Source organism: Lithobates pipiens, unplaced genomic scaffold (genome assembly GCF_037356315.1).
Source record: "Lithobates pipiens isolate NorthernLeopardFrog02 unplaced genomic scaffold, aLitPip1_a1.2 Scaffold_24, whole genome shotgun sequence".
NCBI lineage: Eukaryota > Metazoa > Chordata > Amphibia > Anura > Ranidae > Lithobates > Lithobates pipiens.
The window spans coordinates 4,274,831-4,301,666 of record NW_027507786.1 but is presented as its reverse complement, the minus strand read 5'-3'; the positions used below and the strand labels follow the sequence as shown (position 1 = coordinate 4,301,666).

General features: G+C 39.7%; 1 protein-coding gene across 3 annotated transcripts in view; it reads right to left on the bottom strand.

Moving 5' to 3' along the window:
• The window catches only part of LOC143929620 (uncharacterized), a 329,026-nt gene that overhangs the window by 33,360 nt on the left and 268,830 nt on the right, over nt 1–26,836 (bottom strand). For all 3 annotated transcript variants that reach the window (XM_077453528.1, XM_077453525.1, XM_077453526.1), the window contains 11 exons: nt 26,159–26,313; nt 22,465–22,602; nt 20,776–20,977; nt 16,838–16,965; nt 15,085–15,222; nt 14,016–14,217; nt 11,780–11,889; nt 9,181–9,303; nt 6,550–6,634; nt 4,039–4,074; nt 924–1,121 (listed from right to left, as the gene is read on the bottom strand). In XM_077453528.1, coding sequence (XP_077309654.1) covers nt 924–1,121; nt 4,039–4,074; nt 6,550–6,634; nt 9,181–9,303; nt 11,780–11,889; nt 14,016–14,217; nt 15,085–15,222; nt 16,838–16,965; nt 20,776–20,977; nt 22,465–22,602; nt 26,159–26,313 — 1,515 coding nt within the window. The remainder of the gene's footprint in view (nt 1–923; nt 1,122–4,038; nt 4,075–6,549; nt 6,635–9,180; nt 9,304–11,779; nt 11,890–14,015; nt 14,218–15,084; nt 15,223–16,837; nt 16,966–20,775; nt 20,978–22,464; nt 22,603–26,158; nt 26,314–26,836) is intronic.

Below are 26,836 nucleotides of genomic sequence, written 5' to 3'. Positions count from 1 at the left end.
AATATATAAAAAAACATTTTTTTTTCCCTCAGTTTAAGCCGATACGTATTCTTCTACATATTTTTGGTAAAAAAAATTGCAATAAGCGATTATTGATTGGTTTGCGCAAAAGTTATAGCGTTTACAAAATAGGGATAGTTTTATAGCATTTTTATTAATAATTTTTTATTATTTTTTTTTACTAGTAATGGCGGCGATCAGCGATTTTTATTGTGACTGCGACATTGTGGGGGACCCATCGGACATTTTTGACACATTTTTGGGACCATTGTCATTTATACAGTAATCACTGCTATATAAATGCAGTGATTCCTGTGTAAATGACACTGGCAGTGAAGGGGTTAACCAGTGGGTGGCAGTGTAGGGGTTAAGTGTTCCTAGGGGTGTGTTACTAACTGTGGGGGGGTTGGGCTTTCATTTAGTGAACACTGATCTCTGCTCCAATCACATGGAGCAGAGATCAGCATCACTAGTTGCTAGGCAGAATGGAGAAATGCTGTTTACTCGGCATTTCCTCCATTCGGCCGCTCCGTGAGACGATCGCGGGGATGCCCGCGGCGATCGAGTCTCACGGGGGTCCCGACCAGCGCGGGAGCGCGCCGCCGGCGGCGCGCTCCCGATGGCAGGGCGGCATTGAATATTGGACGTACCTGTATGCCAATATGCCTGCCCGTGCCATTCTGTCGACGTACATCGTCGTGCGCTGGTCGGGAAGTGGTTAAGAGCTCTGCATAAAATCCTTCCTGAATGGTCTTTCAGTGTGAGTGCCTGTAGTTCTTCCTGATCCTGAATGTCATGCTTGACCTTGACATTGACCTGGCTCCTGTCTGACTTGCTTCTGTTTTTTTTTTTGGTCTGTCCACGTTTGCTGCTCATTTCTGTTACCGACCTTGGCTTGGACTTTTGTATCCTGGGTGCCCTACCTGCTGTACTTCTGCTTGTCCGATACCAGCACCCCCAAGTTCCATTCTTCCGTTTTAGTTCCCTGGCTCTTGTGCCGTTCCATCGTCCTTGCAGAGCCTGTCTCAACTTCCATAAGTGCTTGGGCAGCAGTTGTGCAAGAGACTGCGCTCAGCACCTCGGGCTCCTCATACAGGTTTTTGACATCACCGGTAATTGGACTGTAATTAGATTAAATATACCGTTAGAATTAATGTGAACACACATCATATCACAGAAGCTCTGAAAACTGTTGGAATTTGGGGCATTTTAAAAGATTAAATTTACTTCTGTTATACCCCCATACCAGGGTGAACGGTTTACAAGGATTTTTAAATACAGTAGGTCCCCTACGTACGAAGGAGTTCCGTTCTGAGAGAGCATTCAGAAGTCCAATTTATTCGTAAGTCCAACAAAGTTAGCCTAGGTACCCAACTAACACAATCAGCTATAAACTACTGTATTCTATACAGTACTGTACAGTAAAGTGCACAAAAACACAACCACATGTAGAAGATGCATACATGTGACAATGTAGGCCAGCGGGGCAGGGCTTAGGGTGGTGGGGGCCCCTGGGCTTGAGTCACTTTCGTGCCCTACCATCTATACATTACCATATTTATCAGCGTACAACACGCGCCGGCGTATAACATGCACGGCAAGTTTAGGAGGGAATTTTAAGGAAAAAAACTTTTAGGAGGGAAGTTTAAGGGAAAAAAACTTACATTTAAATGCCCATCAATGCAGCCTTATCAGTGTCCATCTGCAGCCTTGCCCATCCATCTACAGCCTTGTCCAGTGTCATTTGCAGCCTTGTCAGTGTAGCCTTGTCATTTGCAGCCTTGCCCCAGTGTAATTTGCAGCCTTGTCATTGCAGTCTTGAAGTTTAAAAATGGCGCCGCCGAGATACAGAGTTCTGTGTATCTTGGCGGCTCTCAGGGGCTCTCGCCCGCTCTCGGGTTCTCTCGGGGGCTCTTGGGTTCTCTTGACGGCTCTCGGGTCCTCTCGGTGGCTCTTGGGTCCTCTCGCAGTCCAGAGCGGAGCCGAGAGTAGCCGAGAGTACTCGGCTCACAGTCACGCCCAGTCCCTGTGTTATGTCCATCATAGGGCGGGACTGTGAGCAGAGCCGAGCCGAGTACACTTGGCTATGTATCTCTGCGGGGCCCCCTATTGGGCGGGGCCCATGGGCTTGAGCCCAGTCAAGCCCAATGGTAAGTCCTGCCCTGTAGGCCAGACAGTTTAATGAACCTATATGATTGGACAGTTCTTTGAAAGTTTGCAACTTGAAGGTACGTATGTAGGGGACTGTATTCATAAAACTGTTTGCTTGAGTCACTGGTTTAACCACTTAAGGACCGCCTCCTGCACATATATGTCGGCAGAATGGCACGGCTGGGCATAAGCACGTACCTGTACGTGGCTCTTTAAGTGCCCAGCCGTGGGTCGGGAGTGCGCCGGCGGCGGCACGCTCCCGACCCGGTCCTGAGCTCAGTGATCGTGGCCGCTCCCCGTGCTTCCTACTGTGGCTGTCACCGATCGTCTGTTCCCTGTTATAGGGAAAGACGATCAGTGACTTCACATGCCAGGCCATGCCCCCCCTACAATAAAAAAAAACACATAACATCATACATAACCCCTACACTGCCCCTAGTGGTTAACTCCTTCACTGCCAGTGTCATTTACACAGGAATCAGTGCATTTAAATAGCACTGATTGCTGTATAAATGACAATGGTCCCAAAAATGTGTCAAAGATGTCCGATGCGTAATGTCGCAGTCACAATACAAATCGCTGATCGCCACCATTACTAGTAAAAAAAAAATATTAATAAAAATGCCATAAAACTATCCCCTATTTTGTAAACACTATAACTTTTGCGCAAACCAATCAATAATCGCTAATTGCGATTTTCTTTTACCAAAAATATGTAGAAGAATACGTATCAGCCTAAACTGAGGAAACATTTTTTTTATATATATTTTTTGGGGATATTTATTATAGCAAAAAGTAAAAAATATTGAATTTGTTTCAAAATTGTCGCTCTATTTTTGTTTATAGCGCAAAAAATAAAAACCGCAGAGGTGATCAAATACCACCAAAAGAAAGCTCTATTTGTGGGAAAAAAAGGACGCCCATTTTGTTTGGGAGCCATGTCATACAACCTCGCAATTGTCAGTTAAAGCGATGCAGTGCCGAATTGCAAAAAGGGGCTTGGTCCTTTGGCTGCAAATTGGTCTGGGGCTTAAGTGGTTAACATGTAAAAAATGCCATGCCTATGGCTGTAAAAAAATAAATAAAAATAACCTGCTGGACTGAACTTGACCAGGAATCCTAGGACCTCTCTGGGCTCACCTGGTTGTAGACATGTGCATTCGTTTTCGTCCAAATGCATTTTTGTCTGAATTTCGAGTATTTTCGTTATCGTTTTAACAAACAATGTTTTAACAAACGTACAGAATCCGAAAACCCGAAAGATCTGACATAAACAAATGCTTTATTTTCGTTTTCCTTGCAACAACAGTTGGATATAGATAGGAGATTCGACATGACGCTGACAATAGCGATCTGTGTCCATCGAACCTGTGGTCGAGTGTGCCTAACCTTAGCTCTATTAGTCCAAGATTATTCGACATAGAGAGAAAAGATTCAACATGAAGATGATTAGAACATTCGACAGACAACATAAGCCTTCAATGACAGATTCGACCTTAATTATTTTTGATTTTCGGACTAATGCATTTTTTAACGAAACAAGATAAATAAAAAACGAATTTCGGGAGTAACTAAATAAATGTATTTTTCAAATGAAATTCCGAAACAAAATATTTCAGTGTGCACCTGGTTGTATAGAGCCCCCTTTATTTCCAGAATTGAGTTGCAACTTCAAAGTTAAAATCAACAGCCCAACAATACTTCAACCTCTTTAACACAAGCATGGTAGTCATGGCTAACTTTTAAGATTGTTTTTTGGTGGGCTCTCTAGATTTCCAGGGAATTTGGACTTCTATTGAGAGACTATTTGATCAATGTGGAAATTCTTAGCAGTACAATGCAAATGAAGAAGAACAAGATAATCAAACAACGCACACAAAGACTTACCTAATCAAAACATTTTTTTGATAACCAACACTTTGCCTGTAATTAGATTAAATAGATCAACATAAGAAACATTAACTGGTCTGGAAGTGAACATGCCTCACATCACAACAACCCTGAACATTTAATGGTTTCTCCTTTTACTAAAACCTGCATAATGTTTTTTTCACCATTTGTGGAGTTTTAAAATATTAAGTTTTATATATATATATATATATATATGTATATATATATATATATATATATATATATATATATATATATATATATATATATATATATATATATATATATATATATATATATATATATAATATATTGTATTGATTGGATTGTAAAAAAATAAACATATGTGAGCTTCGGTAAAATACAAAGATAGCTTTGGAGATTCCGCTGTGGTTATAAATTTAAATTTAAAACACAGCTGAATAAGTGACTTGAGCCCCCCCCACCCACCCACCTTAAGCATTTATTGCTGATGTTTCAATGCGTAAGGAAGGTCCAGTGTGTCCAATACTAGAAGACCAGTTCATGTGAACACACTTGATTATTTAAGCTGGAATGTGACATGGACAGAATACTGAGTGATCGCCAGCTTGTTCTGGATTTACTTGTGACCTAACCTGTCAACGTTGTCTCCTGTGTACAACTTCACTTGCCCCTGACCCGTCCCTGGATTCTTGTCTATCCATTGTGGCCTTGGCCTGTGTTTTGGACTCATTCTGCCTTCTGATTTGGTACCTCACTGCTTGGCTATTAACTGACCTTGGTTTGTATCCTGACACTGCCTCTGCCTTATGTTCCTGTACATTGTTGTCCAGCTGTTCCTAATCTTGGCCTGTATTCCTATGCTGTCCCTGCTTTTTGTTTTAGTACTTTGCTGCCCAGCAATTGACAATCTTCGGCTTGTATCCCTGCGTCATTCTTGTCTACTGCTTCATTCAGTCAAGACAGGGGATCCGACTTGGAGGCAACTTCCATTGAAATCAATGGGTACAAGTCTCCTAGAAATCGTAATGAAGTAGTACAGGAACCTTTTCTGAAGTCGGAGCGACTTCAGTAGTGTGCATTAAGATGGTTCTCATTCACTTACATTGATTTTATCATGTCGCGCGACTTGAGGCGACTAGGGGCAACTTCATGTCGGATCCAAAGTCGCCCCTGTGTGAATGGACTCTTAGGGGGCTCATTGGTTTCCCTTCATTAGGACTCTTAGGGGAGAGGAAAAAATGTAAAAATACCCTGAACCAGGGTGAACTGCTTACAGGGATTACTTGAGTATGTGTACAAGAGTTCACTTATGCCGCGTATACACGATCAGATTTTCAGATGGGAAATGTAGGATGTCAGGCTGTTAGCGGAAAATCTGACCATGTGTATGGTCCATTGGACGATTGTTGTCGGACTTTCTGCCAACACATTTTGGCTAGCATGTTCTCAAATTTTCCGGCAACAAATGTGTGTTGTCGGGACTTTCCAATCATGTGTACACAAGTCCGTTGGACAAAAGTCTCAAGTACAAACACGCATGCTCGGAATCAAGGACGAGCCAGAAGTGCTCGGTCTTGTAAAATTTGCGTTTGTGATGGAGATATCACATCGGCCCACCGTACGTCTTGTACGTAATTGTTGGCCAACATTTGTGTGACCGTGTGTATGCAAGACAAGTTGGAGCCAACACCCTTTGAACAAAATTCCACGCTTTTGTTGTCGGAAAGTCCAATCGTGTGTGTGAGGCATTAGGTTGCCAGTGTAAGTTGTGAAAACATATTGGCCACTGCTGTATGTTTTTTATGGGGGGCGGGGGGGGGGATCAGTGGACCTGTTAAATATTTGTGACAATCTTCAACCTCTTTAATGCAAAATAGGACTTAGTTGGTCGTTTTAAGATGGTTGATGGTGGGCAGGCTCTATAGGATTCTAGGGAGTCTACCTATCTACCGATTGGTAATCACATCACCTGAATCGGGTTTTGTGTAACAAATCTAAATCTAAACTGTTCTGTTCATATTGCCGATTTAAAAAAAAAGCACCACGCACAGAGATGTTCTTTACAAATGTGCTTCATGCTCCATTTGCCTTGGGACTCAGAAAAAAGTGCATCACTATTCTAATGTTCAAGTTAACAGAAAAGCCGGGAGTAGAGCTGAAAAATACAGGCCATGGTGTGGAGTGACACTGTGGTATCTGGTGGAAAACTGAGAGTGGTATCTGCTCTATACAGTATATAGTCTTCTATGTATACAGTTATAATTGTACATCTATGTAAAATTTAAAAAACAAGGATAACTTTATTTAAAATTGCTAAATTTTAATCTACTTCAAGGAAAATATGTTGCAAATTTTTGAGCGATCAGCTGACAGTAAGGCCGTGGGTCGTCAGAGAGTCAATAGGCGCCATCGTGGCATTTGTCACCACTTCAAGGGGGTTGAAATACCCCATCTTTGGTTTGCACTGAGGGATGCAAACCAGACTGAAGTCTGCAGTACACCATAAGAATTACCCAGGTTTACCTTCTTTTTCTCCAGATCAGAAATCCCAAACCAGCAAGGGCTACAGCGCCGAAAATACCACCAACCACTCCTCCGATAAGGCCGCCTAGAAGAAAATGTGAATGTCAAGGAAGGGAAAAAGAAAAATCACAAAGCGATACTTTAAGGTAGTTTAGTTTATTTAACTTAATGTTCTTTGTATTTGCTTTTTTATTTTTCTTTTTTTTTTATCGTTGTGTACTTTCACTGTAAATTTTTTTTTTAAACTTTTTTTTGCTGCCTGTTTTTTATTCCTGTGAAAAAAAATGGCAAAATGACGAAGCTAATATGGGGCAGAAGAACAGGTCTAGGATACTTGAAATGCGCTTCAGTAACCCCTGGGAGATCTTAAGCGATTATAGAAAAAAAAAACAGAATTTCGGCTTTGCCCCTGACTCCAGTGTAACGCATCAAACTGTCTAAACTGCACTGAGATCTTTAGAATTGTGCTAAAATTCCAAAGAAATAAAAACTCTTAGCCCTTGTACACACGGTCGGAGATTCTGACAACCAAATCCATCGGAGTAATTCCGACGGATTAATTCCAGAAGAGGTCCAGAAGTGATGTTGCATACACACGGTTGGACTAAGTTGTCCGGTTGTACATAACGTGATGACGTTATTTAGTTACGACGGGACTACGTTCAGGCTAGTAGCCAATAGCTTTGGGTTAGGAATTTGATCTGAGCATGCGTGGCACTTTGTCCGTCGGAGTAGGCTACACATGATCGGAGTATGTCCGATAGGAGCATTTTGTCGGAAAAATTTTACCGGCAAGTTGGAAAAGTTGGTCCGTCGGATATTCCTACGGAAACAGTCCGATGCAGACCACACACAGTCGGAATATCCGACAAAACGGTCCTATAGGACACATTCCGACGGAATCTCTGACCATGTGTACAAGGGCTTATTTTGTGCACTGCCGAAAAATGTGCTCATTTTTGTTTCATTAGTTTATTTTTCTGTCTGTTTTTTGGGTCAATCATTATGATCGCAATTTTTAAATCTGAAAATAAATCGGAAATTTGAAAAAATTTGAAAAAAATAGAAAATTTGGAAATTCTAAAAAAAAAACGGAGATTAGGAAATTAAAAGAAAAATCTGAAAATTAAAAAAAAAATCGAAAATTCGGAAATTCGGAAAAACAAAATTGGGAATTCAGAAATAAAAAAAAAACGGAAATTCGAAATCCCAGAAATTTGAAAATCGGAAATGATAACTAATAACTTAACTATTACTAAGTATTAAGTTATAGGTATTGGAATTTCCGTTCAAATTTGGCTGTTAGTAAACGCAAGGAATACAAATTTATCCAAAGTTAAGAAGGAACAAATGGAATGGAGCAAATTAATAATGAATAAATATAAATAATAATATAATAATAATAATATAACATTTTTATTATTATTATTATTATAGTAATTTATTATTATTAATAATTCATTACGTTCCATTTGTTTAGATACGGCATTTGTTATTTTCGGATAATTCGTAACTTTGGATACATTTACATACGTTATGTTAACTAACAGCCACATTTGAAAGGAAGTTCCAATACCTATAAATTAATAGCTTGTAATAGTTAAGATATTAATAGTTAGTTATTAATTCCGATTTTAGAATTTTCGGGTTTTCAAATTTTAGAATTTCAGAATTACTGTTTTGTTTTAATTTTCCAATTTCAGACTTTTTTCGAATCTCAGAATTTTTTTCGATTTTTCGAATATCTGAATTTATGAATATTTGGAAAAGTTAGTTAAACAGATTTTTGTAAATGAGTATATTTCCGAATTAACAAATTTGTTGAAATTTGTTAAGAAACAAATTTACTAAAACTGGAGCATGCAAAATCTGGTGCAACTCTGCATAGAAGCCAATCAGCTTCCAGTTTTTTTTTTTTTTTTTTTTGCCAAAGCTGGCGTTAGAAGCCGATTGGCTAACATGCAAAAAATTTTGCACTCTCCAGTCTTAGTAAATCAACCCCCTCAGTGTGTGATCTTCAGGTTATAGTTTTGCATTTGCAACAGTGTCTGTCATCACTGATCAGCAGAACCTCGTTGAATAGGAAATACTTCAGCATGTGTTAGATATACGCAGAACAGGTCTGTGCATTGGCGGGCGCAAAATTCTGTATGCATACCCATCATTTTCACACCTTTGTAAATGGGCTTCCAGTTTGTGAGTGCTAGCATACCATTTCACAGCAGGTGATAAGATTTTAATAAATCCCAAACATATAATATATAACAATAAGAAGCAAATGTCTTATGACAGGCAGCATCATTCAACCCCTTCCTCCAAGCCTAGGCTGCCACGGACCAATCATTACAACAGCATCAGTTCAAAGTACTCAAAGTAACCCCTCAGAAGAGCACTTCTCTGATGTTGGGAGGAGCCACAAAAGCTGCGGGGGACCCCAGAAATCGAGGATCGGGGCCACTCTGTGCAAAGCGAGTTGCACAGTGGAGGTAAGTATGACATGTTTGTTATTTAAATAAAAACAAAAACGATCCTTTACAATCACTTTAAAGCCCATTTCCAACTATTATTTGTAAGCAGATACAGCAAATTAAAATAATTGTAGCTAAAAGTTCAAGAGAAGAAAGATCTTACTATTATCGGCAGATTCGCTGACAGCGGCACTGTGGTAACTGATGTCAACATTTTTGCCGGTATCCATAACTTCATTTAGGGACGAGCGAACGTCCTGCACGATGCTTGGTTCCTCTATAAGATCTGAAAAATAATTCAGTGTCAAAATCACATCTCTATTTACAAGTTAACCACTTGTCTACCAGGGCAATTAAAAAAAAAAGATTTTTGCCCGCATGTTAACCACTTCGGCCCTGGAAGGTTTTACCCCCTTAATGACCAGAGCATTTTTTTGCGATTCGGCACTGTGCCACTTTAACCGCTTAAGGACCGCCTCCTGCACATTTACGTTGGCAGAAGGTCATGGCTGGGCACAATCACGTACCTGTACGTGGTTTTTTAAGTGCCCAGCCGTGGGTCGTGAGCGCGCCCCCGGCGGCGTGCTCGCGACCCGGTCCTGAGTTCCGTGACCATGGCTGCGGGACCAGCGGACTCAATCGCCGCTGGTGTCCCGCGATCGGGTCACAGAGCTGAAGAACGAGGAGAGGTCTGTGTAAACAAACCTCTCTTCGTGCTTCCTACTGAGCCTGTCACTGATCGTCTGTTCCCTGTTATAGGGAAAGACGATCAGTGACATCAGACGCCAAGCCACGCCCCCCAACAGTTAAAAAAAACACACACACACACTTAACCCCTCCCCTGCCCCCTAGTGGTTAACTCCTTCACTGCCAGTGTCATTTACACAGGAATCAGTGCATTTAAATAGCACTGATTGCTGTATAAATGACAATGGTCCCAAAAATGTGTCAAAAATGTCCGATGTGTCCGCCATAATGTAGCAGTCACAATAAAAGTTGCTGATCGCCGCCATTACTAGTGAAAAAAACGCTATAACTTTTGCGCAAACCAATCAATAATCGCTAATTGCGATTTTTTTAACCAAAAAATATGTAGAAGAATACGTGTCGGCCTAAACTTTTGTTTGCGCTATAAACAAAAAAAGACCAAAAATGTTGAAGAAAAAGCAATATTTTTGACTTTTTGCGATAATAAAAATCCCCAAAAAATATATAAAAAATAAATTTTGTATCAGTTCAGGCCAATATGTAGTCTACATATTTTAGGTAAAAAAAAAAATCCCAATAATTGTATATTGATTGGTTTGCGCAAAAGTTATAGCGTCTACAAAATAGGGTACAAAAAAATCGAGTACAGTGGAGCTCGGGATATCTTTGAACTGCTGTGTTAAGACTGATCATTGGGAGTCCCTGGCCTCTTGGGGAGGTGCTCTGTCCCTGCTTGAGGACTTGGGTGACTGTTGGGACCAATCTTTTCCTTTTGGGGATCCATTGTGATGCCCCATATAGGGGCTCTGGATGCCATAAAAGACTCTGTCGTTGTAAATATCCATCCATCAGGCAACTGCCTATTGTGAGGTTTACCCGAGCTCCTGAAGTTATTTGATGTCTCTATTTATCTATATACATCTAGAGTGGGATATATTTCTCTGTATACTCAGAAAAAGAACTCTGCGTCCTTTTGCCTGAAGAAGTCACATAGGTGAAACATGTAGAAAAAATGGGAACAGAGTGTTTTATAAAGGAAAAGAGTGTTTTATGTATTTGAGTGCTGTAATCCCTGTCTTTCTGTAATAGGTTGTATGTATAGACCTATGTTAGCAGGCATGATTGCAGGCATTACATCTTCTCCTTTTAACTTTGTTTAAATAAAAATGTATCTGTTGTTTTCATTTGTTATTATGTGTCACTTGTATTATTAGGTACCTTTAAAGTCCCATATCTCCAAGCTTTTTTTTATGTCTTTTTAAAATAAGGGATAGATTTATGGCATTTTTATTATAAACATTTTTTTAAATTAGTAATGGCAGTGATTAGTGATTTTTATTGGGATTGTGACAGTGCGGCGAACATATTTATACAGCGATCTGAGCTAAAAATAGCCACTTATTACTGTATAAAGGTCACTGACAGGGAAGGGGTTAAGTGTGTTCCCTCAGCGTGTTCTAACTGTAGGGGGGATGGGCTACCACTGACTGACAGAGATCACTGTTCTCGATGACAGGAAACAGAAGATCACTGTCCTGTTACTAGGCAGAACAGGGAAATGTTACATGCGTTTCCCCGTTCTGCCTCTCCTCGCCACGCTCGCAGGCCGCCGGCGGACGACGAGTCCGCGGGCCGCCAGTAGCGTGCACGTGCCCGATATCCTGCGATGACAAAGGGACATATGGGTACACCCTTTCTGCATTTTTGCTATTTTTTTTTTTTTGCTAGAAATTACCGTAAACCCCCCAAAAGTACATATTTTCTGAAAGCAGAGACCCTAAAGAATAAAATGTGGTAGATGCAATTTTCTAACAGAAAGCTCCTGATTGCAGCTTGCGATCAGAAGCTTTCTGATCATGTGACCGCCTTGACAGCCAATCAGGGTGGTCAAATAATCATAAACCTGCCCTGCCTCATGGCATTCTAAACCCCTTAAAGGGCTGGGAGGCACCAGCTCCAAGGGGGTAAGATATAAGAAAAAAACTAAAGAACATATAGCACAAAGAGAAAATGTGGAAAATTTTAAGTATAAATACAATACACTAGGTAAATACCTGCAAGATCAAAATCAGAAAAGCTGGTAACGGCTGCTGTTGACTGATCTTCATCGATAATGCCCGTGGCTTGATAATAGTTTATAGTAGAAAAGCCTGCTATGCTGACCCTGGAAGTCAAAAGATCATTGTTTATTTATATATAGGAATTTGTAATTTTGCAGCAAATTCAACAATTTCACACAGCCTCTAGTTCCACAATGCAGACTGCTTAGAGGAAATTGGTCTAAGAACCATATAGATTTTTATTTTCTAAGAAAGGCAAAAAAAAAAATCAGCATTCATCTTATTATTAGGGATGAGAAATGTTTCTGCAACTTTAACAACTTCACCAAAATTTAATCAAAATTAGCCTCAAGTTTCACTATAGACATTGCTTAGAAGAGCCTTGTGATTGCCATCTCAGGAATGACATTGAAGTCAATGACAAACAAAGCCAACCCTAGCCATAATGCTTGCCCTACTTCCAACCCTTTGATAAACTAAGCCAACCCTAGCCATAATGCTTGCCCTGCTACCAACCCTTTGATAAACAAAGCCAAACCTAGGCATAATAATTGTCCTACTACCAACCCTTTGATAAACAAAACCAACCCTAGCCATAATGTTTGTCCTACTACTAAACCTTTGATAAACAAAGCCAACAATAGCCATAATGCTTGTCCTACAAACAACCCTTTGATAAACAAAGCCTACCCTAGCCATATTGCTTTCCCTATCTTCAACCCTTTGGTAAGCAAAGCCAACCCTATCCATAATGCTTGTCCTACTATCAACTCTTTGATAAACAAATCCAACCCTAGCTATAATGCTTGCCCTACTATCAACTCTTTGATAAACAAATCCAACCATAGCCATAATGCTTGTCCTACTATCAACTCTTTGATAAAAAAATCCAACCCTAGCTATAATGCTTGCCCTACTAACAACCAATTGATAAACAAAGCCAACCCTAGCCATAATGCTTGTCCTACTACCAACCCTTTGATAAACAAAACCAACCCTAGCCATAATGCTTGTCCTGAAAATAACCCTTTGATAAACAAAGCCAAACCTAGCCATAATGCATGCCCTATTACCATCAATTGATAAACAAAGCCAACCAAAGCCTCAATGTTTGCCCTATTACCAACAATTGATAAACAAAGCCAACCCTAAGCATAACGCTTGCCTTATTACCAACCCTTTGATAAACAAAGCCAACTCTAGCAATAATGCTTGTCCTACTACCAATCCTTTGATAAACAAAACCTACCCTAGCCATATTGCTTGTCCTACAAACAACCCTTTGATAAACAAAGCCTACCCTAGCCATATTGCTTGCCCTACCTTCAACCCTTTGGTAAACAAAGCCAACCCTAGCCATAATGCTTTCCCTACATTCAACTCTTTGATAAACAAATCCAACCATAGCCATAATGCTTGCCCTACTACCAACTCTTTGATAAAACCAACCCTAGCCATAATGCTTGCCCTATTATCAACCATTTGATAAACAAAGCCAACCCTAGCCATAATGCTTGTCCTACTACCAACCCTTTGATAAACAAAACCAACCCTAGCCATAATGATTGTCCTACTACCAACCCTTTGATAAACAAAACCAACCCTAGCCATAATGCTTGTCCTGCAAACAACCCTTTGATAAACAAAGCCAACCCTAGCCATAATGCTTGCCCTATTACCAACAATTGATAAACAAAGCCAACCAAAGCCTCAATGTTTGCCCTATTACCAACAATTGATAAACAAAGCCAACCCTAGGCATAACGCTTGTCCTATTACCAACCCTTTGATAAACAAAGCCAACTCTAGGCATAATGCTTGTCCTACTACCAATCCTTTGATAAACAAAACCAACCCTAGCCATAATGCTTGTCCTACTACCAACCCTTTGATAAACAAAGCCTACCCAAGCCAAAATGTTTGCCCTCCTACCTTCCCTTTGATAAACAAAGCCAAATGACCACCAAGTTATTACTGCCTTGAGGATCACATGACTATATTTATAAAATAACCTAATTGTTTCCAAAAATTAAGAAAAATAACATTTTTTGCTTCTCCAAGGTCAATATACGGAGAGCTTCCATAAAATGTATATGTAATATTTTTAACATTCTTCCAATTCCAGTCAACATAACAGTTTCAATTTAGTGTCTGAGCAATGTGATTCTGGATTTATAAACACAAGGGGTACCTCATTGCATGGAGGTTAAGGTTAATTCTGCTTTATTACCGGTATTGTAAGTCGGGGTCCAATGGTCCATTAATGTATCCTCTTGATACAGTGCCATCTCCTACATTGACACTAATCTCATTTTCATGGCTAGCTTTCTGTGTCTCTTGCTGCTCAACGACAGAGGTAACATAAGTCGTGGTCAACCCATTTATAAAATCATTATAGGTTTTTGCTAATGATTCTTTAGTTGGTTGCTCAACTGCAAGATAAAAAAAAATTAAGAATGACCAATAGGATAGCATGACCAATGAAAATACTTTCATAAACAAAATTATGATTACTAAATGTGATGGTTTTGGCCTAGCTTCTGCTTTTTTCCTGCAACAATCCTAATTTCCATTTAATCTGCCTATTCATAAAGAGAGTGTTTAATCTTTTTGAGGTACTTCTGTAAAAAAAAAGTTTTGCTCGTTGTGAAAATTGTTACCAAGAAGTGCTTCTAGTCATAATTTTAATTATAGATGCATATTAACCTCCTGACCAGGCCATTTTGTGTGATACGGCACTGCGGTATTTTACCTGACAATTGTGCAGTCAAGCAACACAGTACACAAATAATGAATGTCATTTTTTTCACACAAATAGAACTTTCTTTTGGTGGTATTTGACCACCACTGTTTTTTTTTTTTTGCACCATAAACAAAAAAAGACCGACAATTTTGAAAAAAATATATATAAATATATATATATATATATATATATATATATATATATATATATATATATATATATATATATATATATATATATATATATATATATATTTTTTTTTTACTTTCCGCTAAAAAACATATCACATAAAAAATGTTTTTTTAATCGAATTTCTTCATAAATGTAGACCAATGTGTATTCTACTACATGCTTTTGTTAAAAGAAAAATCACAATAAGTGTATATTGATTGGTTTGCGCAAAAGTTATAGCGTCTACAAACTATGAGATATATACTGTAATTTTTGTTTTTAATACTAGTAATGGCGCTGTTCAGCGAATTGCATACATTTTATTTGCTCAGTTGCACAGTTATCCCGCTAGTTAGTAGTCTTGTGTTGAGTTATCTGTCCTTACCATTAGAATCAGTTGTCACGATGATAGCATAAGCCACTGTGGGTCCATATGAAGTTTCAAAACTTTGGAAGGTGATGTTCATAGCATCCCCCGAGGAGGAGCGAACAGCCTGCACATTGACTTGTTCCTCTAGAAGAACTGAAAAATAATTCATTAATAATTTCATGCTTCGGATAACGCAAACAGAGGCACACAGCGAACAGAACTGTATATTCTCATGTTAGTAATTTTGTGATATACATTTTTGTAATTTCACCCTGATTAACATTTATTTGGGTGTCCGTTTATGAAACTGTGATCAGCGGTGATCCCTAGGATCACCGCTGATCCAAGTCCATTAACGGTTTATGAAACATGTTCTGCCCCGATCATCTCCACACACTGAGAATCTGTGATTGACTGACACAGAAACGACCAGTTTTTGAATCAGAATTCACACTCCCTGATTTACCAGCTCAGAGGTGGAGAATCGGGGAATGAAGAGAGAATCTTCAGGATGCAGATGGGCACAGATCAGGCTGCAGATGGGCGCAGATCAGGCTGCAGATGGGTGCAGATCAGGCTGCAGATGGGCACAAATCAGGCTGCAGATGGGCACAGATTAGGCTGCAGATGGGCACATATCAGGCTGCATTGAGGCTGCAGATGGGGACTAATCAGGCTACATTGAGGCTGCAGATGGGGACTAATCAGGCTGGATTGAGGCTGCAGATGGGGACTAATCAGGCTGCATTGAGGCTGCAGATGGGGACTAATCAGGCTGCATTGATGGGTACTGGACATTATTTTGCTTTAAAGTGGTTTATTTAAAAAAAAAAAGTTTTTTTCCTGAAACTTCTCTCTTAAATTGAAGGTGCGTGTTATACGCCTGTGCATGTTATATGCCGATAAATACGATAGTTAGTCCCAGAGGATAGGCTGCATCCTTCTCCACTACTTGTTGATGGCCACTTCATGGCTGAATCATGTCTCGCCCTGTCCTCTGAGCCTAGGCTATCATAGACTCACCCCTTGGGGTGCATCATCACAATGGCCTGAGCTGTGTGCTGTAGTAGGGTCTGTCCGTTTCTATGGCTGGACAGAAAGAGAAAGAATTAAATTATACATAATGTTAATGGATGCTTTTAAAAAGTAGGTGTGGTGGAAGGGTTTAGGGAAGAGGTAGGGAAGGACTGGGGGGGGGGGGGGGTCAGGAGGCTGCAAGTGTTCTTTAAAGTGGTTGTAAGCTCCTTACAACCACTTTAACCTACAGGTAAGCCTATATTAAGGCTTACCTCTAGGTGCAAGAAATATCTCCCAAACCTAAAATGTTTTGGAGATATTTGCAAGAACGGCACCGATGTCTGCGGCACATGCGCCGTAGACATCGGGCGCAGGTGCACTAAGCATGCCTTTCTTAGCGATCATGCCGTTAGTGGCGGCACCAGCGTGCATGCGCGGGAGTGACGTCATCACGGCTCTGGCCAGTCACAGCGCCGGAGCCGCGATACCCAGAAGTCACTCCCGGTATCATGGTGGTAACGGAGGAGGTGACCGCAGACCGGTGCGGCGGCTTCGATCTCAGGTAAGTAATTCATAATGAGCTAGTATGCTATGCATACTAGCTCATTATGCCTTTGCCTTGCAGGGTGTATTTTTTTTTTTTTTCTTAAGAGGCTTTTTTTCCTCTTTAAGATATATGTGAGAAACCAAAAGAACCTAATACAAATAGAAAATGTGAAAAATGTAAAAACACATTACAATAGGAGGATACCTATATTAGTAGTAGTGGTTATTGAAGCAGAATCAGAGAAGGTGGTAACCGTTGCTGCTGACCGATCTTCGTTGATAGTGTTTGTGGCTGGATTGTATTTGATAGCAGTAAAGCCTACTATGTAGACCCTGAAAATCAAGAGATCATTGTCCATCGTATTATTAGAAATTTGTGATTTTGCAGCAAATGCAACAATTTCAATAACATTTTTATCGAAAATAGCCTCTAGTTCCACTATGCAGACTGCTTAGAGGAAATTGTCTTACGAATCATATGGATTTATTTTTTCTTATGCCGCGTACACACGAGCGGATTGTATGGCGTACTTAGTCCGTCATACAATCCGACGGACAGTCCGTCATACTTTCCACTGAACGGACTTGACCACACACGGATACACGAACAGTCCCTCGAAAGCTTGCGCAATGACGTGTACAGCACGTACGACGGGACTAGAAATAGGAAGTCCAATACACAGCAAAGCACCCTTCCGCCGTGTAAATCCTTTCTGGGCATGCGCCATTCTTAGTCCGTCCAACTAGCACACTGACGACCGTATTGTCCGCTGAAACCAAAGTATGACGGACAGAATTACGGAAATTCCGAAATACTTAGTACGCCAGACTGCACGCTGAAAAAGTCCGCTGAAGCCCACACACGAGCGGACTGTCCGCTGAAATGTGTTTCGGCGGACTAAGTACGCCATACAGTCCGCCCGTGTGTACGCGGCATAAGAAATTAATGTGATCCGCATCCAGTGGCATCCCATCTATAAGGGGTGTAGGGGCGCCGCCTCCCTAGTTTGCATGCGGGGCGCCGGACTAATGCCTTTGAATGGTTTGAATTGGCTTGAAAAAGGTTGAACCCTCCCACTTGCAATACTAGTGAATCAATATTCGCTATTGGTTTCAGGCTTCTCATCCCGGCCAATAAAGACAGGAGGCAGATCTAAAAAAGAGTTAGTCGGGAGAAGAAGACACGTAAGCTTTGGCAATGTGACCGCTAGCGGGGTGGGTGCTGACCTGGGGTTTATTTTTTGCCCCCCCCCCAAAAAAAATGTTTAGCATCAGCCGCCACTGTCCCCATCCCAGTATTGACATCATTCAATGGCTTTGTTGATAAGCAAAGCCAACTCTAGCTATACCACTTATCCTAACGTCAAGCCTTTGATAAACAAAGCCACATGACCCACCATGTTATCACTGGCTTGAGGATCGCATGGCTATGTTGATACATTTTGCTGAAATAACACAAAGAGACTTTCCAAAAAAAATCTATAGTTGCATCTTTTCACATCCCTTTACCTCCATTCAGTCTAGCAGTGAATCAGCCTAGTGTCTGTGATTCTGGATACGTAGACCCAAGGAAGGTTATTGAATAAAATTGGAAAGTGCAAACTCTGGTGCAGCTCTGCATAGAAATCAGATTTAGACATGTGCGTTTGTTTCGTTCCGAATTAATATTCAGACTGATTTTTCGTTATTCGGATATGTCCGAATACCCGAATTACAATATAAACAAATTTTACTGAATGCTCTGAATACCATAACGGAATTCATCTAAATTTCGGAAAATTCGGACTGAAATTCGAATCGAATTTTACAGTCGAATTCTAACTACACATATGGCTCAAATCAAAGACTGTGTGTGTTCTTATGCCACGTACACACGGTCGGACTTTCCGGCAGAAAAGGTCAGACGGAATCATTCCATCGGATATTCCGATCATGTGTGGGCTTCAGCGAACTTTTTCTTTAGAAAATTCTATCGGACCTAGAAATAGAACATGTTTTAAATGTTTCTGATGGAATCAATTTCTATTGGGAAACCCATTCATCTGTATGCTTTTCCGATGGACCAAAAACAACGCAAGGGCAGCTATTGGCTACTGGCTATTTAACTTCCTTTTTCTAGTCCCGCCCTGTATGTGTTGTACGTCATCGTGTTCTCAATGATCAGACTTTGGTGTGATCGTGTGTACGCAAGTCCGTTTTAAAATAAAATTGTTAAAATAAATAAATAAATAAAATTGTTAAAATAAGAAAAATTAAAAAGAATTGACCGAATTGAACTAAACGAAAAATACAGTGCTTTGCAAAACTATTCACCCCCCCTTGGCATTTTTCGTGTTTTGTTGCCTCACAACCTGGAATTAACATGGATTGTTTGAGGATTTCCATCATTTCATTTACAGAACATGCCCACAACTTTGAAGATTTTTTTTTATTTTTTATTGTGAAGCAAACAACAAATAGGATAAAATAACAGAAAAAGGTAAATGCACATAACTATTCACCCACCTAAAGTCAATACTTTGTAGAGCCACCTTTTGCGGCTATCACAGCTCCAAGTCGCTTTGGATAAGTCTCTATGAGCTTGCCTAACTTACCACTGGCATTTTTGCCCATTCCTCCTCCTTGTAAAACTACTCCAGCTCCTTCAAGTTGGATGGTTTGCACTTGTGAACAGCAATATTTAAGTCTGACCACAGATTTTCTATTGGATTGAGGTTTGGGCTTTGACTAGGCCATTCCATCCCATTTACATGTTTCCCCTTAAACCACTCAAGTGTTGCTTTAGCAGTGTGTTTGGGGTCATTGTCCTGCTGGAAGGTGAACCTCCATCCTAGCTTCAAATCACACACAGAGCGGTACAGGTATTGCCCAAGAATATCCCTGTATTTAGCACCATCCATCTTTCCCTCAACTCTGACCAGTTTCCCAGTCCCAACAACATTCCCACAGCATGATGCTGCCACCACCATGTTTCACAGTGGGGATAGTGTTCTTTGGGTGATGTGATGTGTTGGGTTTGCGCCAGACATAGCTTTTCTTTGATCAAAAAGTTGGCCAAAAAGTTAAATGTTAGTCTCATCAGACCAGAGCACCTTCCTCCATACATTTTGGGAGTCTCCCACATGCCTTTTCGCAAACTCAAAACGTGACATTTTGTTTTTTGCTGTAAGTAATGGCTTTCTTCTGGCCACTCTGCCATAAAGTCCAACTCTATGGAGCATACGGCTTATTGTCGTCCTATGTACAGATACTCCAGTCTCTGCTGTGGAACTCTGCAGCTCCTCCAGGGTCACCTTAGGTCTCTGTCCTGCCTCTCTGATTAATGCCCTCCTTGCCCGGCGTGTGAGTTTTGGTGTGCGGCCATCTCTTGGCAGGTTTGCCATGTTCTTTCCATTTGGTTATGATAGATCTGATGGTGCTCCTAGGGATCATCAAAGGATTTGGATATTTTTTTTATAACCTAACCCTGACTTGTACTTCTCAACAACATTGTCCCTTACTTGTTTGGAGAGTTCCTTGGTCTTCATGGCAGTTTTTGGTTAGTGGTGCCTCTTGCTTAGGTGTTGCAGCCTCTGGAGCCTTTCAAAAAGGTGTATATATGTAATGACAGATCATGTGACACTTATATTGCACACAGGTGGACATCATTTTACTAATTATGTGACTTCTGAAGGTAATTGGTTGCACCAGAGCTTTTTATGGGCTTCATAACAAGGGGGGGGGGGGGGGGGGGATGAATACATACGCACATGCCGATTATCAGTTTTTTTATTTCTGAAAAATAGTTTTATGTTAATATTTTTCGAATTTTACTTCACCAACTTAGAATATTGTGTTCTGATCCATCACATGTAATTCAGATAAAAAAAAAAACCTTTGAACTAAATTCTGTAATGTAAAGTAAAAAGCCAAGGGGGTGAATACCTTTGCAAGGAATTGTAACTAGATTATCAAATCAAAATGAAACAAAACTAATTTTTGTCGTCATGCACATGACCAATCAGCTTCCAGGTTCTATTGTCAAAGCCTAATTTAAAAAGCTGAAGTTAGAAGCTGATTGGCTACCATGCACAGCTGCACAGATTCTAAGTGCACCAGTTGCAGTAGTGTGTCATTGCCTGCAGGTAAATGCAACTCCATTACCTGTAGTGTAATGTGGGGTCCAATGGTCCATTGACGTATCCCCTTGAAACGGTGCCATCTCCCACACGGATACTTATCTGATTTAATTGTGTGGCTTTCCGGATTTTCTGCTGCTCAATGACAGAGGTCACATAAGTCCCGGTCAATCCTTTCCTGAAATCATTATATGTCTTTGCTAAAGACCCCTTAGTTGGTTTGTTGCCTATAAAAAAGTAAAAAAAAGACCATATTTGACTGAATCGTCCTCGCTTTTCTTTTTTTGTTCTTGTAAAAAAATTTTTTTTTTTGTTGCAACACAAAATCCCACCGCTCTGAACAGAAAAGCCAAATGATGAGATGGACGGTGGCACAGCTAATCCATGTCCCTCCTACACCCGGAAATGAACCACAAATGTACATAGAAGAGTCGGCACCACTGGAGATTCAGTCTTCAATTTTATTGTTGCCTTAGGACCATGATAAAAAGAGCGCACTGACGCGTTTCGTCACGCAGGCCTTGTTTACCTGAATTGAAGACTGAACAAACTTTTAACCGCTTGCCGACCGCCGCCTGTATATATACGTCGGCAGAATGGCACGGCTGGGCAAAGTAACGTACCCATACATTACTTTGAATTTCCCACTGTGCACTTGCGTGCGCGCCTGCCGCGAGGGGATACCCGCGATCGTGCCATGAGCTGAAGAACGGGGAGATGCCAATGCATCTCCCCATATAATTATTCACTTGTTATCGACCTACTTATATGAATGTATGTGGGTTATAATACTTGGTATTTAGCATATTTGTTTTGGTTTTAAGTTTTTTGGTCACAGAAAAACTTTTCTCATTTTATTTAGCGCAGCTTCCCATTGCATATTATCTCCCCATTTTGCCTAGTGACAGGACACCGGTCGTCTGCTCCCTGTCATTGGGAGCCGCGATCAGTGTCGTGTCACTGCTAGTCCACCCCCCAGACAGTTAGAAACACGCCCCAAGACACACTTAACCCCTCCCTAGCCCCCTTAGTGGTTAACCCCTTCACTGCCAGTGACATTTTTACAGTAATCAATGCAATTTTATAGCACTGATGTATAAATGACAATGGTCCCAAAAATGTATCAAAAATGTCCAATGTGTCTGCCATAATGTCGCAGTCATGATAAAAATCGCTGATCGCCGCCATTACTAGTAAAAAAAAAAAATTATCAATAAAAATGCCTTAAATCTATCCCCTATTTTGTAGACGCTATACATTTTGCGCAAACCAATCAATATACGCTTATTGTGATTTTTTTTTACCAAAAATATGTCAAAGAATACGTATAAGTGAGGAAAAAAATTTTTTTTATATATTTTTTTATATATTTTTGGGGATATTTATTATAGCAAAAAAGTAAAAAATAATGCATTTTTTTTCAAACTTGTCGCTCTTTTTTTGTTGATGGCACAAAAAATAAAAACCGCAGGGGTGATCAAATACCACCAAAAGAAAGCTCAATTTGTGGGAAAAAAAGGACGTTGATTTTGTTTGGGTGCTACATCGCCCAACCGCGCAATTGTCGGTTAAAGCGACGCAGTGCCGAATCGCAAAATGTGCTCTGGTCAGGAAGGGGGTAAATCCTTCCGGGGCTGAAGTGGTTAAATGCATACATTTCATTTGCTCAGTTTCACAATTATGCTGCTAGTTAGTATAAACTTTTTGTTCCTACCATTCAAATCGGTTGTCATGATGATGGCATAAGCCACTATGGGTCTAAATGCGGTATGAAGACTCTGGAAGGTGATGTCCATTGCTTTCCCTGTAGATGAGCGAACAATCTGCACACCGCCGGCTACCTCTGCAGGTACTAAAATAATAGTTCATAATCAGTATCACATCTCCTTTTACAGGTAAGTTAAAGTGTAAATATGGGTTAAATAGAAAAATGACATATAGGATGCCGTCTATTACCAGCGTATGTATGCAATTCCAACACGCAAAAACTCACGCATGCTCAGATTCAACTACGAGACGGAAGCTATTGGCTACTGGGTGTTGAACTTCCTTTTTCTAGTCCCGTCGTACGTGTTGCATGTCACCGCTTTCTTGACAGTCGGAATTTGGTGTGACTGTGTGTACGCAAGACAGCTTGAGTGAAATCCCGTCGGAATTCCGTCGGGAAAACCATCAGAGCTTTTTCCTAACAAAATTCCGATCGTGTGTACGCGGCATTAGTCTGATTCATGATTTCTGACAATTCGTTTTTTTAACAAATTTAGACAGATTCGTTCATTCGGAAATATCCGAATTTCCGAACTTTCGAATTTCACAATTTTTCCGAACATTCGGAAATTTGAAAGTTCGGAAATTCGAATTTCGGAAATTTGGAAATCCAAAAATAAGAATGAAAATCCGAAAATTCAAAAGAACGAAAATCCAAAAATAAGAGCGAAAATCCAAAAATTCGAAAATTTGAAATAACTAACTAATAATAACAACTAACTATTAAATTATAGGTATTGGAATTTCCTTTCAAATTTGGCTGTTAGCGAACGTAACGAATACGAATTGATCTGAAGTTACGAATTATCCATAATAACGAATGCTGCATCTAAATGAACTAAAAGTAACTAATTAATAATAATAAATAACAATAATAATAAAAACATATTTTTATTATTACTTATTATTATTTCATTGCGTTCCATTTGTTTAGATTCGGCATCCTTTATTTCGGATAATTCGTAACTTTGGATAAATTTGTATTCGTTACGTTCACTAAAAGCAACATTTTAAAAGAAATTCCAATACCTACAATTTAACAGTTAGTTATTATTAGTTAGTTAGTTATTATTTCAAATTTTAGGATTTTTGGATTTTCGTTCTTTCTAATTTTCTGATTTTCCTTTCTTATTTTCAAATTTTCAAATTTTTAGATTTTAGAATTTCTGAATTGTCGAATTTTCAAATTTTAGAATTCCAAGTTTTAGAATTTCTAAATTTCCAAATTTCCAAATTTCCATATTCTGAATTTCCGCATCTCTGAATTTTAGAATTTCAGAATTTTTCTGAATATTCGAAAGTTGAAAATAATGAGAATAAAAACGAAAATGCGAAAATTCAAAACCCCAAAATTTGAAAATCTGACTATCTAATAGTAACTAACTATTAATTTATAGGTATTGGAATTTCCTTTCAAATTTGGCTGTTAGTGAACGTAACAAATACGAATTTATCCGAAGTTACCAATTATCCGTAATAAACAAATGGAAAGTAACAAATTAATAATAATACATTTATAAATTTGTATCTGTTACATTCACTAAAAGCCAAGTTTGAAAGGAAATTCCAATACCTATAATTTAACAGTTAGTTATTATTAGTTAGTTAGTTATTATTTTAAATTTTGGGATTTTTGGATATTCGTTCTTTCTAATCTTCAGATTTTAGAATTTTCAGATTTTTGAGTTTCCAAATGGTCGCATTGTCGAATTTAAAAATTTTAGAATTCCAAGTATTAGAATTTATGAATTTCCGAATTTCCGAATGCTGAATTCTGAATTTTAAAATTTCAGAATTTTTGAATTTTGAATTTACAAATATCCAACTTTCAGAATTTCCAAATTTTAGAATTTCAGAATTTTTCTGAATATTTGAAATTCGAAAATTTGGAAATTGGAATGTCTTAAAATCTGAAAATTCGGAAACCCAAAAATAAGAATGAAAATCCGAAGATTTAAAATAACGAAATTTCTAATTCTCAGATTTTCCTTTCTTATTTTCGGGTTTTTGAATTTTTGGATTTTCAAATTTTCGAATTGTCGAGTTGTCGAATTTTAAATTTTAGAATTCCAAGTTTTAGAATTTCTGAATTTCCGAATTTTCAAATTTCCGAATTTCCAAATTTTTTGAATTTTCAAATTTCCAAAAAAAACAAAAAACAAATGAAACGAAAACAAAATAATTTTTCGGCAGTGCACATGTGGTTGTAAATGTCAGACATGAAATATAAACAATGCATATTCCTCTATAGTGTGTACTTGTCACAATCCAGAGCACTGGATTGTGCTTCGTTCCTCTACTATAATCATGAATCGCTTCTGATAAGTTTTCTCGACGCCAACAGAAAAATGGTGAGAGGGGAGGGCACAGTCTGTGATTGGCAGCCTCAGCTCTGTTCCTGTGTGCTGTGGGAAGAGGGGTGTGGCCCTTCCTTCCAATCAGTTATTCTCACTGATGTAGCTTCAGCTCTCCGCCTCCTGCTTTTCAGAGCTGAGAGAGCCTCAGGAAATTCTACGCTTTGATTGGATGTTGGGGAAAGATGGATGTAGATAAACAGATACAACTGATGTAGAAGGATTTGTTTCAACTCTGTGTATCACCTTAGGCCAGTCACTTCACTCTGGGTATATGGAAGGGTTTACAACCACTTTAACCACTTAAGGACCACCCCACGTACATTTAGCACGGCAGGGCGGACCTTTAGAGCAAAGTCACGTACCTGTGCATGACCTCTTCCATTGGCTTTGGGGTGCATGATTGGACACAGTGGGAGCCAATCATCGGGTGGCCGCCAGGAACCCGACGATCGTTCGTAGAGAGGCAGAGTGGCGGTCTGCCTATCTACACAATGCAGGCCACTGTTATGTCAGAAAGGAAAATGGAGATCTCATGTTTTCTGCTAAGCAGAGGCATGGATCTCTGTTTTCCTTTGGTCAAAGCACTTCCCCCTACATTTAGAAAGCACTCATAAGGAACACACTTAACCTTTGATTGCCCCTGATGTTAAACCCTTCCCTGCCAGTGTCATTTAAACAGTGACTGTTGGAAGGCAACATGGTTTAATATCATATTTCTGGTATTTCATTCCCTGGTTGATACAGGCAGATGGCCCCAAGTTAGAATGTAACCAGTTACATTCCAGAGCTTTGTAGCATATCAGAATCTGCATCTGAATGCTTGGCTCCAGACCGTCTGTGGCTGACAATCTTCAAAGAGAGTCATGGTGCCAGGATGATTGACAACAGTGGGTGACAAAGATCAAAGGATCAACAGGCACCTAGAGATGATACATGGACAATGCTGCCCCTGGAGGCCAATACAGTGGGACGGACCATAATATAATATATTAAAAGGACTACCTCTTGGCAATATCTCATTGGACAGGGGGCTAGTGGGGGTGGTTACGGAATGGGTCTGAATGAATGTCTAAAAAGGGCACACAGGAGGGAATTGGTCCCTTATTGCTCTTGGCTGTGGCTCAGCACTTGGCTCTCTCTCCATTTTGAGCCTCATGGCTATCTCGCTACCATTTTAAGCCCAGCCAAGGAGACCGTGTGATAGGACTAAAAATAATAAAAACGCGTAGCGTAAATAGAGAATGTGAAAAATTTAAACTAAAATACATTACAATATGTATATACCTGTTTTAGTAGTAGTAGTAGTGGTGGTGGCAGTAGTAGTAGTAGTCTTTGAAGCAGAACCAGAGAAGCTGGTAAAAGTTGAAGTTGACTTATCTTCATTGATAGTGCCTGTGGCTGGATGATAGTTGATAGTGCTAAAGCCTACTAAGTAGACCCTGAAAGTCAAGAGATCAGTATCCAGCTCTTATTTGCGAGGAATGATTTTGCAGCAAATATAACAATTTCTTTGAAATTTCATCAACATTAAACTCATGGTTCAACATGCAGATTATTCATTGGAATACCAAAACAAAACATGGATTTGTTTTCTTGGAAAGCCAGGTGATCCCCATCCCAGCGTTGACCTTTAAGCCTCGTATACACGATCAGATTGTTGGCCAATAAAACTTTTTGTCTGAAGGGCGTTGGCCCAAACTTGTCTTGCATACACACGGCCACACAATTGTTGGCCAACAATCGCAAACGTAGTGACGTACTAAGTGTTTTTTCAGCTGTTTAGCAGCACCCTTTGGGCTCCATCTGCTAATTTCCTGTTAGTAGAAGTTTGGTGAGTGTAGATTCACGCTTTTCATTTCGTGCTTTTCATTTCGCACTTTTCAGTTTGTTTCTGAACGGCCGTTCGTCAGCCAGCCATGTTGCAGAATCGGAGGAGATAACCTGTTATTTATTATTGGCCTT